General features: G+C 44.2%; 1 protein-coding gene across 2 annotated transcripts in view; it reads right to left on the bottom strand.

Moving 5' to 3' along the window:
* tou (bromodomain adjacent to zinc finger domain 2B toutatis) overlaps positions 1-19,137 on the bottom strand; it is an 860,023-nt gene that overhangs the window by 391,686 nt on the left and 449,200 nt on the right. For both annotated transcript variants that reach the window (XM_080276402.1, XM_080276403.1), the window contains exon 5: positions 15,215-15,303. In XM_080276402.1, coding sequence (XP_080132528.1) covers positions 15,215-15,303 — 89 coding nt within the window. The remainder of the gene's footprint in view (positions 1-15,214; positions 15,304-19,137) is intronic.

The raw sequence follows: 19,137 nt of genomic DNA, 5'->3' as shown, positions 1-19,137 counted from the left end.
TCTAATCCTCGTGTGACTACAAGGAGAATTAAGGAGAGCAACCCGGACGTGTTTGGCGAGGTTTCAGTGCGCACTGTTTCTCGAAGAGTCCATGAACTTGGTTACACAAGCCACGGGCCTGTGAGAAAACCTCTTCTTACACGTAACCAGTGTCTTTGTAGGCTTGCCTTTGCTAACAAGTACCTTAACTGGGGTGAGGAGCAATGGTTGTCAGTGTTGTGGTCTGATGAGGCAACGTTTAGCGTTACCTGTAATCGAGGAGTGAGAGTGTACTGGTGCAGAGGAAGTGACCCACTTGACCCTCGTTACGTGGAAAGCACTGTTAAACACCCTGATTCACTAATGGTATGGGGTTGTTTCTCTGGTAAGGGGTTGGGGAAGCTTGTTGTGCTTCCCAGGAATTGCAAAGCGAATCAGGACGTTTACCTGAGCTGCTTTATGATCATTTACCTGAGTCATTCAAGCTCACAGGTGCACGAGTGTTTCAGCAGGATGGTGCACCTGCTCATAAAGCCAAATCTGTCACCGACTGGCTTCATGACTGCGAGGTCTCCTTCATAAAAGACCAGCCAGGCAATAGCCCAGACCTCAACTCATTAGAAAACCTCTGGTACCTCATAAAGAAGAATCTCCAAGGGAAGGACGTGAGCTCTCTCCCTAAGCTGGAAGCAGCCATTCGTGAGTCCTGGGCAAGTGTATCACCCCAGCACCTGAGGAACCTGGCCCTTTCACTTCCACGACATCTCAGGTCTGTGACGTGGCACAAAGGAAACCCTACCAAACATTAAAGGTAATTATAATGCATTATTTACATGTTTTTTCCATAGTTGAAAGGTTTCTTTTGTTGGTGGGGCGCCGGGTACCACATACTTCTGTTGAACACTGTAGTATATATATATATATATACTGTATGTATATATATACAGAAATCCCTCCACTATCCGACATAATAGAGCCATAGGCATGTCCGGATAGTGGGCACCAGCCTCCTGGACTTGTACTTATGGACCCTAACTCAGAAAAACACCTATACAACTCCCTCTGGACATGCATAGCACCTATTTAAGACCCAAATCATACCAATAAGGGACATAAAAGACTGAAATAAATGCAAAAGAAGCATAAAATGAGGTTTTTGAGGTAGGTTCATACAATATTAAACATTCTGGGTACTTACAAGTCCCTGGCACCTGGACTGGTAGTTATGGACTCTAACCTAGCCTAACTCAGAAAAACATCTCCCTACTGCACATGCATAGCACCTAAGGCACAACATATTCACACCAATAAGGGACATAAAAGAGTGAAATAAGGTGTTTGAGGTAAGTATAGTATGGAAAATACAGTAGAGTACAGTATGAAACATTCTGCCTACGTACAGCAAGTCCATGGCCATCTCGATGAATAACCGCCTCCTCTCAGACTCTGACAGTAAGAAGGATTTCCTGAAGCACTTGCAGTACACTGTTCATGAAGTCTTGCACTGAACTTAGTCATTCGCACTCAGAGGTCCATTCTCTTCACACTGCGCACTCTTTGTCTTACTTATGCTCCACTGTAACTTAATAAGTGTTGCACTCTGCACTTTTAAGTCTTTCCACTCATAAAACTAATTTTAAAACAAATCACAAGTGTATTTACGTTAAATTTAGTCCAAAAATTTTGTCTTTTCACTCAAATTTCTACTTTTTTTACAATCCTGTATGCACTGTTTTTCTTTCACTGCACAACACTAAATTCCCATGTGGTCTAGTGGAGAAGTTCTTGCCGTTTAATCACTATCAGAGTCTGAGAGTATTGCTGGCAGGTGACCTAGGGGTGTGTTGCTGGGTCGTGGTGATGGCGTACCCACTGCAGACGACTCTGAAGATAGACGTAAACTCACGTCGAACGATGACTCCACCGTGGCTGATGTGCTGGGCTGTGGCTCGGAGCATGAGGGTCTGTCTTGGGGAGGCAATGGAGTGGAGCCAGGGTTGGGCACAGCGGGGGTCACGGGCCTGAAAAAGCTGTCAATCGTTGATTGACGCAAGGAACGACGATTCTGACGATTTATGATGCACTGCCTGAAAGCACGCACTTCCGCCACAAATCCCAAGGGGCCCATCTCCCTGTCGCAGTCTGGGTGTTCCAGGTAGTCCAGAACGAACTCTACATGTTCCCGGAGTGCACTCAGCTTGGGGATGGCTGGAGTTGTGTCATGCTGAGAGGAGTCCGCATCACTGTCGCTGTCCTCATCGGAATCTTCAAGCTGGGTACTGACACCTGCAACTGAAGATGCGATCTCGATATCAGACAGGGACCGATACCCAGAATCGCCCTCGTCGTCATCCAACCACTCACGCACTTCGTTCACATCAAAATCATCGCCGTGCACAAGTAGACGTGCATGGAAGTTATCCACGTCGAAACCTAGGAAATCGTACTCCGCATCCGTTCTGAGAAGCAGACGACACCAACCATTTTCTAGAGCCTTGACAGGGATTTCCTTCCATGCACTGGCCCAGTTGTAAATGGCAGACTTGATGTTGTAGCGGCGAAGGTTTCCCAAAGTCCACTGGCCTTGCGTGTCCCGTCCCTCCCTGCACTCGTCCTCGTCCTCGAGAACAACCATCACCTCGTCCAGGAACTTCCATCCGTATAGGCGCTTCGTTGCCACGATCACTCCTTGGTCCATTGGTTGGATGAGAGCAATAGTATTAGGTGGCAGAAACATGCACCTAATGCGGCCATTCTCAGCCACCAAGTCCTTGTCGCACGGATGGGCAGGTGCATTGTCGAGGAGAAGGAGGGCCTTTACCTGGTCGCGTGGGATTCCCAGTTTCTCCGTCTGGTAATGTATGACCTCCTTGATGAAATGGCAGTGGAACCAGTCTTTGAAGATCTGGGCTGTGAACCATGCCTTCAAAGAATGGTACCAGACGACAGGAAGGATATCCATCACCCCACGAAGACACCGAGGCGGCTTTGCATGGCCAACAATAACGGGCTTAAGCCGGTGCATGCCGTTAGCATTGGCACAACACAAAGCAGATAGCCGTTGCTTGGAGAGCTTGCGGCCAGGTACAAGCTTCTCTGTCTCCTTGGCTAGAGTGTTCGTTGGCAAAGAGCGATAGAATACAGTACACCAGTTTCATCAGCGTTGTAGACTTAACCGAAAGTGAGGCCCTCCCTGTCGATCAAGCCCTTCATCTTGTGACGAAACTCCTCTACTCCATCCTTGTTAGCGTCCAAAGCTTTGCCGTGAGACTTACAGTTGGTAAGGCCATGCCATAACTTAAACGCAAAGAGCCAACCCTCGGATGCCTTGAAGTCTAGGGCGTCGTGAAGCCTTGCGAACTTCTCAGCAGCAGCCTTCAGCTCCGTACCACATACCATCACACCAGCAGCACATTGCTGTCAATACCAAATCAACGTGGAGTGGTCGACTTCAGCAAACTTGGGAGTAAACATCACCTTCCTCTCCACGTTGCGTTTACTTTTCAACGAGAAGTCAGCCGTGTACTCCATTAGTTTGTCTCGGGATCTCTTAATATCAAACAAAGTAGATCGGGCCAGGTTAAACTCACGGAGGATGCGTGAAGAAGACCATCCCGCATCTACTTTCTCCAATATCTCCCGCTTCTTCTCCAGAGTCAATACCACTCTCTTCCTCTTCTCAGGCAGCGGGGCCATCATCACACACACGAAGGAGAGGCACGAGAGCAGCAGGAGTGCCTGCAGCAGGTAAGGCACCACCACAAAAACAAGCACGTGGGCAGCCATGACAACGAGCGTTCACTCGCGACAAGAGACAGGCGGAAAGTGGGGAGGATGCAGGGACGCTCTAGCGGACATCAGGGGAATGACGCGCCACAACAAAGCTGTCCGGCGCCCTGCGCGCCAAGTTCAAATTACTGGCGGGAAAAAATCCCCCCCCCCCCATTTTTTGTGGTTTTCGGACCATTTTGGGAATACTGGATCCCAGGACGATTATGTCCGGTTAGTGGGGATGTCCGGAAAGTGGGCGCCCGGATAGAGGAGGGATTACTGTATATATATACACATTTGTTCATTTTTGAGGGCTCCAACATGCTTGCATGCGTCGGCCTTGGTCACCTAATGGCGGCTTTCCATGCTGCTTGATTTCTGGCAGCTTCCCTACTCAGTCCTTTATCCCTGAGGTCACACTCAATGACCTCGTCCCAGGTCTTTGTTGGTCTACCTCTTGCAACCCTACCCTTAACATTAACACTTCTCTCTTTCTGCACCCAACTATCATCCCCCATACTCTTCCCATGCCCAAACCATCTCAATCTACCTCTCCTCATCACAACACCAATACACTCCAGTCCTCAACTCTACCATCATAAACCCAGACCCCCAGGTCTCACATTCAGGGACGCACTGCACATCCACCTAATCAATATCATTTCTGTATGTTTGAGCCTGCGAATATCCCCTTCCTTCACTGCCCACCATAGAGCATTGCACTCCTAAAGGCTGCATAACAAACAACTAAAAGTGGCTAACATGCAAGCAGCTTTTGTGAAGCAACGTGGCTAGCAGAGTTGCGTGCCCATCACACTTGCGTGTTTTTGCAAGCTGAAACGGCTAACAGTGTAGTCTGCCTTGGCGCCTTGTGATCGTTTGTAAACAAACCACCATGGAGCACTCACTCCCTTTTCCTCAGTTTCTGCAACTGCCTCATGTACTTTAGCAACTCCAGAGCCAAAAAGCAGTCTCCCAGAGTTTTCCCTGCCACAGGATCCATATCAAATACCGTACTGGTCACAATCTGAGATCCACTCGTTGTTTGGAAACAAAGCAGACAGCCTCCGTGGCTGGTCACCAGAGACTTAGTAACAAGAAAAAAAAAATTTGAATAAATTTTTCCCTGGAATGATTATTGCTTCCATGGCCGTGAGCCATCTGAGTATGCCTTGCGCATTACGGAGGTTATTCTCTCGGGCATGGAAGCATACATTCCTTTCTCATATCCTTTGACTAACGCAAGAAAGCCTTGGTTTAATCACGCTTGTTCTAATGCTGTCCGCAACAAGGAGAAGGCCTACAAAAGGTACCGGAGCCAACCCACCCCTGAATCACATCATCTTTACGTTTCTGCCCGGAATCGTGCTAAGTCTGTTCTTCGCTCTACTAAAAATAATTTCATCCATACTAAATGCTCTCAACTCTCCAACTCGAATTCTTCTCGCTCCTTCTGGCACCTTGCCAAAAATCTTTCTAACAACTTTACCTCATCATCCTTCCCTCCTCTTTTCTACTCTGATGGTTCTGTAGCTATTTCTTCTACTGATAAAGCAGATCTCTTCGCACAGACTTTCTCCTCCAATTCCACCTTAGACGATTCGGTGCTGTTCCTCCATCACTTCCCCCCTCTGACTTCCTCATGGCTGACATTAAAATTTCTTCAGTTGATGTATTTTCTGCCATTACTGGCCTCCCAGTACTAACAAGGCATATGGGCCTGATGGAGTCCCTCCTGTTGTTCTCAAAAAGCTGTGCTTCTGTGCTTACACCCTGCCTAGGCAAACTATTTCGCCTTTGTCTGTCAACTTGTACCTTTCCTTCTTGCTGGAAGTTTGCTCTCATTCAGCCAGTCCCAAAGAAGGGTGACCACTCCCAACCCTCCAACTATCGTCCAATTGCTTTAACGTCCTGTATTTCAAAAGTTTCGAGTCAATTCTTAATAAAAAAATTTTAAGAGCATCTTTCCTATCACAACCTTCTTTCCGATCGTCAGTATGGGTTCCGTCAGGGGCCAGCTCCACTGGCGATCTTCTCCTACCTTTCAGACTCCTGGTCATCCTCCTTTCGGGACTTTGGCGAAAGCTTTGCCATGCACTTGACATCTCAAAAGGCTTTCGATCGAGTCTGGCATAAATCTTTAATTTCCAAACTGCCCTCCTACGGTTTCTATACTTCTATCTGTGCCTTCATCGCTAGCTTCCTTTCTGGTCGTTCTATAGCTGCTGTCGTAGGCGGCCATCGTTCTTCTCCTAGATCTATCAACAGTGGTGTTCCTCAGGGCTCTGTCCTATCACCAACTCTCTTCCTTTTATTCATCAATGATCTTCTAAGCTGTACATCTAACCCTATCCACTCATACGCTGATGACTCCACCCTTCATCTTTCCATTCGGTTCCCATAACGCCCATCTCAGCAGTTGCTTCAGAAACAAGGGATGAGGCTATGGCACACCTAATGTCTGACTTGGCTCATATCTCTGACTGGGGTAAAAATAATATGGTTGTCTTTAATGCATCTAAGACTCAGTTCTTACACCTATCAACCCGACAAAATCTTCCACAGGTATACCCACTAATGTTTAATAATATTCAGATTAATCCTGCATCATCCTTGAACATGCTTGGGGTTTCATTTACTCGGGACTTGTCTTGGAAAGATCATATTACATCTCTTGTAAAATCTGCTTCCAAGAGATTGGGTGTGCTAAGCCGACTCCGCTCTTTCTTTACCCCTGCACAATTGTTGACTCTATACAGGGGTTTTATCCCCCTGTGTGAGTACAACTCTCATGTGTGGGGAGGCTCCCCCACATACAGCTCTTCTCAATAGGGTGGAGTCAAAGGCTTTTCGTCTCATTAACTCTCCTCCTCTTACTGACTCCCTTCAACCTCTGTCTCTTCGCACTGTTGCATCTTTATCTCTTTTCTATCGCTACTTTAATGGTCACTGCTCCTCTGAACTGTCTGCTTGCATTCCTCCACCTCTGACGGGCGCGTAGCACCGTCTGGCAGCAAACTCTCATCCCTTTTCTGTCCAACTCTCTAATGCAAGAGTTAACCGTTACTCCCAGTCTTTCATTTATGCAACAGGTCAGCTCTGGAACTGTCTCCCTCTGTCTGTATTTCCTTCTGCCTATGATCTCCAGTCTTTCAAACGTAGTGTGTCCAGGCATCTCAAAATGATCGGATCTTGAATTTGGCTCTCTATTGTATTTTGTTTTTCTCTTGGAGGGAACTGTTACTGCGGGCTCATGGCCTTTGGTTCCCTTCTTCCTCGCATCAAAAAAAAAAAAAAAAAAAAAAAAAAAAAAACTTAATTTTAGTTACAGTTTCCTTCTGTGAATAACAAAATATTTTCTCACCAGTTACAAAATTACTATAGGTTCATTTAGGTTCTAATCCCACCAACAAGCTGTGAGCAAAAATTGTTATCCATTTCGCCTCACAAGTGAAATCTCGCTCACTGTGGGTCAGTTTGGCTAGCAGCTCAGAAAACTGGCTCACATGTTAGCCACTTTTGTCCCGGTGTGACGGTACCTTAACACAGGCCACATACATGGATCCCTCAGAACGGAGAGAGCCCTCTCAGTGACGGGAGAGGCAACAGCTCCCTGAACTTCTTCCAACCAGTCCTCACTCTAGCCACAAAGCTAGCTCCAGCCCCATCTCCAGCACATAACATGTCCCCCAACTAACAAAAGCTCCTCCACACTCTCTACAGACCTTTCAGCAAGATCAATCCTTTCATGTTTCTCAAATTCTACATGCTCTCCCTGACACCATACACACAAAATTGACATTATTTTCCAACCTACCTCTAATACTACTACATCTCTTATGCACCCACTTATCACAGACACTACACAAGATGGGGTTACTTCCCACACCCTTGTGCCAAAGTGCACATGGCCACACTCCCGCTGCTCTGACATACTGCCGCCACCCCTGGTCATCATCACTTTTGTTTCCTTCCGTATTTTCTCTCTAATCCTTATGCCCCATTCCGTCTCTCCTTTTTCTAAATTTTCCCTCAACTTCCTTTTAATCTCAAAACCAAGTCATCAGCATACAACATCTCCCAAGGAATTCCATTTCTGAGGTCACGTGAGTGGGCTTCAAGCACAATGATAAACAACATGGGGCTCAAGTGTACCCCATAATCCATGCCAACATTTACAGAAAACTCATCACTCAAATCTCCATACACTCTCACCTGGGTGTTAGCACTCACATAAAAATCCATAACCACTCTAATCAGCCACTCCTTGATCCCATGCTTTCTAATTGCTCACTGCACAACCTCCCTAGCGACTCTGTCAAAGGCCTTCTCCAAATCAACAAACATAAAGCACAGTTCCCTTTTCTTTCCTACACAGCCTATTTCTCTTGGAGTTGTCAGACAATAAATTAGGTATCAGTGGTCCCACTGCCTGGCATGAACCCAAACTGAATCTCATCAATATGCATTTTTCCCTTATCATCCCTTCTAGGACTCTCTCCATTATCTTCAATACCTGGTTCAAAAGTTTTCTGCCTCTAAAATTTCCTCATTCCAAGGTATAACCCTTCTCCTCATACACATTTACAGTCACAATCTTCAGCCAGTAATCAAGGACAACACACTCATATAACTAAATTTATTAAATCAATAACTAAACTCACTCCTACATCTCCTGAGGCCTTCAATTTTTCAGCAGAAAACCCAGACACACCCACCACCTTCCCTAAACTGCATCCTTATTGCCCTCCTCACAGGAGCAGCATCGATTAAAGGCTAAGGGCCAAAGACTGGATCTTCTACTCTAAACCATCCCTGTTCCAGTACTTCATTCAGCAACTGGTGATAATGCTCTCTCCAGGTGTCTTTAATACAGTATCCAAACTGTCCATCACTACTTTTCCTTCATAATTCTTCACACACTCCTCACTTAGGATATCCCAGTTTTCTACTACTAAAACTATTTACTATTCAAAAATGTGTATGACTCCTGTGTTTATATATAAGGTTTGATAAGCTGAGAGCACCAGCTAAAGTACCATAGACAAATACATAACATTCAAAGTGAGTGGGCACCTCTTTGTACGGTATAAGATGTAAGATCTCCTAGCTGGTGCACTTATAGTACTGATACTTACTCTAACCCTCTTACTCACAAAGGTAAAATTATAGTAATGGTCTATCTATCTATCTACTGCCAGATGCCTCAATCCCGTTTGGGGTGGCCACAAACAAATCGCCTCCACATCATCCTGTCCCCCGCCATTTCACTGCCCTGCTCCCAACTCACACCCCCCTCTCTCAAATACCTCTCCACCCCATCCCTTCATCTCATCCTCAGCCTCCCCCTCCCTCTTCCCCCCTCCACCTCACTCACATACACTCTCTTCGTCAGTCTTTCACCCTCCATCCTCTCCACATGGCCAAACCACCTCAGTGTGTTCCTCATAACACTTCCTATCACATCCACACCACAACGCTCCTTTATATCCTCATTCGTCAGCCTGTCTCTCCATGTGACTCCACAGGCTCCTCTTAAATAACTCATTTCCACTGCTCTCACTCTTCACTTGTGTCCTTCCAGCAACGTCCAAGCTTCACTTCCATACGTTAGAGTTGGTATCACAATACTGTCATGTACTAACTTTTTCACTTCCATGCTCACTTCCCTGTTTCTTATCACTGCTTTCAATGCAGTTGAAACCTTTCTTCCCTGCTGTACCCTTTCAAGCACTTCACCCTCCAAACCTCCATCCTTACTCATCACACTACCCAAGTACTTAAACGTACTCACATTTTCCAAATCCTCACCATCCAACCTTGCTGTACATTCACTGACTTCACCTCTCTCAAAGACCATCACTTTACTCTTCCCTACATTCACCCTTAGATTCCGTTTCTTACACACTCTCCCAAACTCATCCACCAAGCCTTTCAGCTCCCCTTCATCTTCACTCAACAACACTATCATCTGCAAACAACAGTACAGGGAGTTTCCAAACACTATCCTCTCTCACCAGTGCCACTCCAACATCCACTACCCTACCTTGTACCTCTTTTATTACCCCATCCATGTACAGATTGAACAACCATGGAGACATGACACATCCCTGTTTCAACCGAACTTTCAAAGAGAAAAATTCACTTAGTTCACCAGCCACACGCACTGCAGCCTTAGCACCATCGTACATACTCTTCACGGCATTCAACAACTTCCCATCTACTCCATATATTCTTAACACCTTCCACAATCCTTGTCTATCCACCCTGTCATATGCTTTCTCCAAATCCATGAAAGCCGCATACAACTTTTTCCCTTCTCTAGAAACTTTCCCACTAAAGATCTAAGAATGAATATCTGATCTACACAACCTCTTCCCTTCCTAAAGCCTCCCTGTTCTTCTCCAACTAATTCCTCTGTTCTTTCTCTAACTCTGTCAATAAGTATCCTACCATACACTTTCCCTATTATACTAAGAAAACAAATGCCCCTATGATTACCACACACTTCTTTTTCCCCTTTTCCTTTGTACAAGGGAATAATTATACCTGACTTTCAATCCTCCGGGACTCTACCTTCCTCCCAAGCCAATCTGCACATCTTCTACATCCATTCTACTACTATCTCTCCCCCATGCTTCAGCATTTCACCACACACTCCATCAATTCCTGGGGCTTTCCCCAATTTAACTTTCTTCATTGCTTCCACAACTTCTATCCTACTGATTTCTTCCTGCCTTCTCACCTCCCTCCTTCTCCCAGCCATTCCCCAGCCACTTATACTCGCATTACTTCCATGCTCTATGTTCAACAATTCCTTAAAGTGTTCTCTCCATCTGCTCACTTTTTCTCCCTTCTCCACTAGTAATCCACCATTTTTATCTTTCACTCTCCTGCTAACTTCACTTCCACCCTGTCTTACTCTCTTCACCTCTTTCCAGAACATTTTCTTACAGTCCCTCCACTTTGCACTCAAATTCCTTCCAAATTCCTCATCCACTCTCTTCTTACTCTCTCTTACTAATCTTTTCACCTCTCTCTTTCTTTCTACATATAACTCTCTCTTCCGCCTCTCAACTTCTTCCACGCCCCTATTTCTCATCCATTCATCGTATGCTTTCTTCTTTTGTGCCACAGCCTGTCTCACCTCTTCAGTCCACCATGCTGTTCCTTGCACCCCCTTCCGTCTTCTCTTCCTCCCAGACACCACATCACATGCCGAACATATTTCTTCCATAAATATCCTGCACACACCTTCCATGTCTCCCATCTGCTCCAATTCATATTTGCCCAATCGTTCCTCCACTTCTCTCTTACTCTGCCTTTTTCTCATCCTCTTGTAACCTTTCCACTCTCCTTGCAACTACTCCTTCTTCTCGTCTTTCCCTTCTTTTATTCCTCCATCTTACTTGAATCCTAATTCTGGCCACCACCAAGTAGCGGTCAGAAAGTCCACTCCCTCAGCCTCTATAAGCTATTGCATCCATTACACATCTTAGCATCCTTTCATCCACACACACATAATCAATCACTGCCTTCCTTTCATTCAGTTCACCACCCACCCTTCTCATCACTCGCCATGTATACCTGTGGATCATTTTATGCCTGAAGAGGGTATTGGCTATCACCAACCCCCTCCCAGCACAAATGTCCACTAATGCACTGCCATTCTCATCTATCTCAGCAGGCACACCCCACTCACCAACTATTCCATCCACCTTCACATTCCCTATTTTACCATTCATATCACCGATCAAAAACACTCTCTCATTCCTTCCAAACTTTTCCATGCACACTTCCACATTTGTCCAGAACTCTTCTCTCACTCTACTAGCACGATCTTGTGTTGGCGCATACACACACACACAATCGCCCACATTTGTATTCCAACTTTAAACTTTACCCACACAATCCTTGACCCAACTGATCCATACTGTCTTATGCTTTTCTTCAATCTTTTACTCACAACTATACATAGTAATGGTAAGAATAAAATTATCTATTGTCCATGATAGACTGCTTCAATAATCAAAGACCAAACCCCTCAGCTCTCAGCACCAAAGATGCATGAACTCCTTTATACAAGTTTCTAAGCCATCTAAGTGTTCTGTGTATTGATATTTACCATTATCCACTCACTCAATGTAGTGCTGCTCTCGGGTGTCTGCCCTGTCCTCTCCTCCATCCTTCTTTCCTTCCATCTTCTTCTGTCTTTTTTTCCTTCATTCTTTTCTCTTCCTTCTGCCTACGGGTGACTTAACACTCCCTCTTCTGTCTTTCATTCCTTCATTCTTTCCTCTCCCTTCTGCCTGTGGGTGACTCTACACTGAGTGACAAGCCAAATGGTTTCCTGTACACCAGGAAACCATTTACTACGCTGGGTGGTAACCATATAACCAAATTTTGGCGCCTGGTGGTTTAGTGGGTAATTATTGTGCTCCAGTCGGATTGAACCGGTGAAGGTTTATATCCAAGGGATGATTGGGGTTTATTGCTCACGTAATGCCACACAGGGATGAGTGAGGCTGGTCACTCTCATCTTAAATGTCAGGACCAACTGCCTAGCCCTGGGCTTCTACACTCCTCATGGGGCAAATGTAGGATTGGATGATGGATGGATGGATAATTACAGTGGTTATTCTGTATCAAGCAACAAAGGTACGCATATGGTACAGTACTGTACTGCAACATACATCTTTCCTACAAAACTCAGCCTTATTCCACATTTATTTTTGCATCCACTTCATTCACTTTTGCTTATGTAAAAAAAATACACCGGCAACTTTCTTGATACACCTGGAACCTTCCCCGACTCCACTGGTACAACACCATTCATTAAGGCTTCCTGGATTATTTCCTACAAACATTTCACTCCACTCTTTCCACAGCATTCTGTCATGTTAATGACAAAATGGAAATTAATAATTACTGTACCATGAAAGTATAAAGTCATAATAATGGTACTGTAATAATAATAATAATACAGTAATAATAATCTATTTATCTATCTATAGCCCGACGCCCTAATCCTGCAAAGGGTGGCAGCAGACAAAACACCTCCAAGTCACTCTGTCACCCACCATTTGACTACCCTCTCCCCAACTCCCCCCCCCCTCCCTCATATACCTTTTAACTCCATCCCTCCACCTCATCCTCGGTCTACTCCTCCCTCCACCTCACCTACATACACTCTCTTAGTTAGTCTTTCATAATAATAATCCATCCATCCATCATCCAATCCTACATTGCCCCATGATAATAATAATAATAATCCATCCATCATCTGATCCTGTGTTGCCCAATGAGGTGCATAGAAGCCCAGGGCTAGGCAAGTTTGTCCTGACATTTAAGATGAGAGTGACCAGACTCACTCAGGAGTGGTAATACGTGAGCCATAAACCCAATCATTCCTTGGACAGAAACCTGCATCGGCTCAATCCGATGGAGTGCCTTAATTACCCACCAAACCACCAGGTGCCATAACATGGTTATATGGTTACCACCCGGCATAGTAAATGGTTTCCTTGTGTACACAAAACCATTTGGCTTGTCCTTCAGTGTAAAGTCACCCATAGGCAGAAGGAAGAAGAGTGAAGCAAATAAAGGTAGAACAGGACAGAAGGAAGGAAGAGAGGAAAGGGCAATCACCTGAAAGCAGCACTAAATACAGTGAGTGGATGGTGAGCGCCCCCACCTACTATAAACACAATTAATAATAATAAAATACAGCACAATTGTTCACTAACCTATAACTGGCAAATTTCAAGTACTGTGCAGTAAACTCTCAATTATCTATTGCTGCAATATCCAGCCCAATGCGATATCCTGCACTCCTGGCTTGGCTCTATTAAATGCAATATCCAGCGAAATCATGCAACATCCGATTCCGAAACGGCATGTCGCCAACAGTTCTATTCAATAGCCAACACTGGGGTGTATCAACCAGCTCATAAGCGGTAGCCAACCGGCACTGTATTACTGTACTGTATTATTATTTTATTGTATTTTATGCTTAGTTTTCATCTTTTACCCATGGAAAAGCTTTTAGGATAGAGGGTTGAGACGGATAATAACACAATACCGACTCGATGCCGAATGTTGAGCAAACTAGGAGGTACTATGCAATATCCAGCGTTTCGTTTCATTCGGCATTGGGCTTGGCTGAATTACAATGAATAACTGAGTGTTTACTGTACTTTGTATGGATCAACGTAGCTACTGTATTATGCTAAAAACATAATTGTAATTTATATCACTGATCATACACAAAGGTCTTAACATCTGTCCATCATCCAATCCTACGTTGCCCAATGAGGAGTGCAGAAGCCCGGGGCTAGGCAATTTGGTCCTGACATTTAAGATGAGAGTGACCAGTCTCATGCATCCCTGTGTGACATTACATGAGCAATAACCCAAGCCACCCCTTGGATACAAACCTTCACCAGCTCAATCCAATTGGAGCGCTGTAATTACCCATTAAACCACCAGATACCATTATTTGGATAAATGGTTACCACCCAGAGTATTAAATGGTTTCCTGGTGTACAGGAAACCATTAGGCTTGTCACTCAATGCAGTGTCACCCATAGGCAGAAGAAAGAAGAAACAATGAAGGAAAGAAAGACAAAAAAGGGAGTGTAAAGTCACCTGTAGGTAGAAGGATGAGGAAAGAATGAAGTATAAGACACAGGAGGAAGGAAGGAATAGAGGGAGGAGAGGAAAGGGCAGACACCCAAGAGCAACAATACATTGAGTGAGTGGATGGTGAGCGCCTCCACCTACCACAAAGAAGGTCTTAACATGTACAATAAATCAAGGTAACCAAAAGAGGTGACTGTGAATAGCACTGAGTATAATACGGACTGTTTCTCTGATAAAGAAACATTCATACGTACTGAAAAAAAATGTTACAAAACTGGCACATGCAGATTAGCACTCCCGTGAGCAGATAGTAAAAATGGCGGGAAAAGTTGTAGCAAAAAGACAGAGTGTGTGTGAAGACATGGGAGAGTAAGGACAAGATATCACAGTGAGTTACAATCTACAATACATGTTGGCCACAGAAGAATGGAATAGGTACTGGTAGCAATCACTAATTTTCAGTAAAATAGGAGCTATCTTTTTCCTGCAACAGGCTCAAACAAACTGATGATGACATAGTAACAAAACTAACAATTTAGTTATTCAGGAATAATTATAATACCAAAAACTACAATATCTGTGAACAATTACACCACTAACTACTGTACCTCTGTGTTGGCTTAAGTTCAGTTCAGACTAGCTTGATGAAAATTTGATCCAGATAATCAATGGCTACTTTGACTGCAGACACTGTAGTTACTGAATGAAGCTAGGGGCTTAGTAAAACAGTCAAAGGATAATGTTGATGGATGTACAATTTAAAGGTACTGTACTGTATATAATGAAAATTCCAAAGTTTATCAATCAATAATCACAGACATACCATAGAGTGCGGCGGTGGCTGGGTCAAGACTGGGGGGCAGGCCTCCTCGGGATTTCTCCCCACGCTCGCCCTCACGGCTTTTGTCCATCCTGAAAAAGGAATCTACATTTAAGATCAGGAATCATACAGTTCATCAAAAACTATCAATACCATTACCACAATAACATTATCAAGTAAAATAATCATTTTTTGCTTGCATAATATGCTCAAGGAAACTAATCAATCACTATTTAGATAATGGTGTTAAAGGAAACTAATCAATCACCATTTAGATAATGGAGTTAAAGGTAACTAATCAATCACTATTTAGATAATGGTGATAAAGTATACATTTACTGTCCCAACATCAGTGCTGGAGCCCAGGACAAGGCTGCTCAGTACAGACTTTCAAGGTAAGAATTATGTGAATTACTGTATATAACTTACTTTTTGATATTCATGATTATTCTTGTCTTAAACCTCCCCTCACTTCCAAAATATAAGTGGGTTGTTGTTGCTGTGCTACCCCAGTCTGTCTGATTGAGCAGGCCCATCAACCACAGGTAATCAACCACCCCTGCAGAGCCATTCCATTCAGTGGACTGATGTTACCATGCTGCTAACTGCATCTCACCACAGCAAGGCATGGGGATTAGTGTGGGGGTTTGGTTCCTAGGTGGACACTGCATCTGCATCTTTGCAGCCAGTTAACATGGGTACCATAGTAGGCTCCATGTCACCCGGTTATTTGGCTATTTGGTTACCACCAAGTGTTTTAAACAGTCTTCTGGGTTACAAGAAGCCATTAGGCTTGTCACTCAGTGTAGAACCACCTAAAGTAGCAAGAAGTGTAATAAACAGTGACAGGAAGGATAAGAGAAATTGGAAAAGAGGAGGACAGACACAGAAAAATGTGAGACAAGAAGAACAGGTAGCACAACATCAACTGAGTGGATGATGAGCACTCCCACCTATCACCAAATAAAAGTGGATAAAGGCCTGAACTGCAAAGAGAAAACATAAAAGAAAAACTACAGTACAGACAGAATGCCCCATAACTATCTATCTATCTATCTATTGCCAGACGCCTCAATCCCGTTTGGGGTGGCCACAAACAAATCGCCTCCAAGTCGCCCTGTCCCCCGCCATTTCACTGCCCTGCTCCCAACTCACACCCCCCTCTCTCATATACCTCTCCACCCCATCCCTCCATCTCATCCTCGGTCTCCCCCTCCCTCTTCCACCCTCCACCTCACTCACATACACTCTCTTCGTCAATCTTTCACCCTCCATCCTCTCCACATGGCCAAACCACCTCAGTGTGTTCCTCACAACGCTTCCTATCACATCCACATCCACACCACAACGCTCCTTTATATCCTCATTCGTCAGCCTGTCTCTCCACGTGACTCCACAGGCTCCTCTTAAATAACTCATTTCCACTGCTCTCACTCTTGACTTGTGTCCTTCCAACAATGTCCAAGCTTCACTTCCGTACGTTAGAGTTGGTATCACAATACTGTCATGTAGTAACTTTTTTACTTCCATGCTCACTTCCCTGTTTCTTATCACTGCTTTTAAGGAACCAGCAACCTTTCTTCCCTGCTGTACCCTTTCAAGCACTTCACCCTCCAAACCTCCATCCTTACTCATCACACTACCCAAATACTTAAACGTACTCACATTTTCCAATTCCTCACCATCCAACCTCGCTGTACATTCACTGACTTCACCTCTCTCAAAGACCATCACTTTACTCTTCCCTACATTCACCTTTAGGTTCCGTTTCTTACACACTCTCTCAAACTCATCCACCAAGCCTTGCAGCTCCCCTTCGTCTTCACTCAACAACACAGTATCATCTGCAAACAACAGTACAGGGAGTTTCCAAACACTATCCTCTCTCACCAGGGCCACTCCAACATCCACTACCCTACCTTGTACCTCTTTTATTACCCCATAACATGGGCCATAAATTCAGTCACTCAGCAATCAATTTTTTGAAATCTTAACTCCACCACACAGGCAAAACTCTCCACACATATGTATTCTGTGTTTCACAAATAACTGTGGAACAGAGGAAGGCTAATTCCATCAATCATTTAGTTATGAACATGATGTGCAACCCTTTTGTATGCATCTCCACACACGGGCCTACTTCTTCCATTGCAATCCTATCAATTCTTTTCTTTCTTCCACTATATACCTCATTTTCTAATTACAATATTTATCACATCCAGCTGTCATCTTCTTACCTTTCCACATCTCCTCCCACTTTCACTTACTCTATTTTTCTTTTTTCACCTCCTACCTCATTACCGGTAACTGTCTCTACCATATGACAATACCTTTTAAGCACACACACTTCTACCTTCTTATCAAGATTTCTTTATTTCATATCAATCATGAATCTTTTCTTAACCTAACCACCTTATAAAACTCACATTTTTCTGAATTATCCTATGTCCACTGACAATACAATGATTATGAAGAACTAAACCAAATGAAAGAGGAAAATGATGAAGTACTGTAGCTATTTTGTGCAAAGATGCACATGAAAAAGTTGCACCCTCCTCTCTTTTTTATGTAACTTGGATGTTGCAGAATGGTTCTTACTAACAGGTACTGCAAGAAATAAGAAAGATTGCTTTTACATGGATGAAGCGTTTTGGTATGGATCAGAGGTGGGCAGCTCAAACGAAGAAGAACCTTGCGCAAGCGCAAAGCACAATCCACAGTTCACTACCTTGCGCAAGGGCAAATGCGCAATCTGACAAATATTTAGCTTGCGCAATGTCGCAAAGCGCAAGCGCAAACCATTTGCATATTTTGGGGAATTACTGAAAAGTATTGAGATATTTTAATAAAACAGCATACCTACTTACTTACTTTTATTTATTATCATTATTTGTAATTTGCACAGGTGCACAATCTAATATTTAGCTTATGCAATGTCGCAAAGCACTAGCGCAAATCATTTGCATATATTTGTGGGAATTACTGTTAAATATATAATTGGTATGTATGATGGTGCTAAGGCTGCAGTGCGTGTGGATGGTGAACTGAGTGAATTTTTCTCTTTGAAGGTTGGGTTGAAACAGGGATGTGTCATGTCTCCATGGCTGTTCAATCTGTACATGGATGGAGTAATAAAAGAGGTACAAAGTAGGGTAGTGGATGTTGGAGTGGCCCTGGTGAGAGAGGGTAGTGTTTGGAAACTCCCTGTACTGTTGTTTGCAGATGATACTGTGTTGTTGAGTGAAGACAAAGGAGAGCTGCAAGGCTTGGTGGATGAGTTTGGAAGAGTGTGTAAGAAACGGAATCTAAAGGTGAATGTAGAGAAGAGTAAAGTGATGGTCTTTGAGAGAGGTGAAGTCAGTGAATGTACAGCGAGGTTGGATGGTGAGGAATTGGAAAATGTGAGTACCTTTAAGTACTTGGGTAGTGTGATGAGTAAGGATGGAGGTTTGGAGGGTGAAGTGCTTGAAAGGGTACAGCAGGGAAGAAAGGTTGCTGGTTCCTTGAAAGCAGTGATAAGAAGCAGGGAAGTGAGTATGGAAGTGAAAAGTAAAGTGATGGTCTTTGAGAGAGGTGAAGTCAGTGAATGTACAGCGAGGATGGATGGTGAGGAATTGGAAAATGTGAGTACGTTTAAGTACTTGGGTAGTGTGATGAGTATGGATGGAGGTTTGGAGGGTGAAGTGCTTGAAAGGGGACAGCAGGGAAAAAAGGTTGCTGGTTCTTTGAAAGCAGTGATAAGAAGCAGGGAAGTGAGAATGGAAGTGAAAAAGTTACTACATGACAGTATTGTGACACCAACTCTAACGTATGGAAGTGAAGCTTGGACGTTGCTGGAAGGACACAAGTCAAGAGTGAGAGCAGTGGAAATGAGTTATTTAAAAGGAGCCTGTGGAGTCACATGGAGAGACAGGCTGACAAATGAG

The sequence above is a fragment of the Coenobita brevimanus genome, chromosome 65 (assembly GCF_032717465.1).
Source record: "Coenobita brevimanus isolate Jiangsu-jjx chromosome 65, ASM3271746v2, whole genome shotgun sequence".
Classification (NCBI taxonomy): Eukaryota; Metazoa; Arthropoda; class Malacostraca; order Decapoda; family Coenobitidae; genus Coenobita; species Coenobita brevimanus.
Note: the sequence above shows the minus strand (reverse complement) of the source record. Positions and strands in the feature narration are given on the sequence as shown.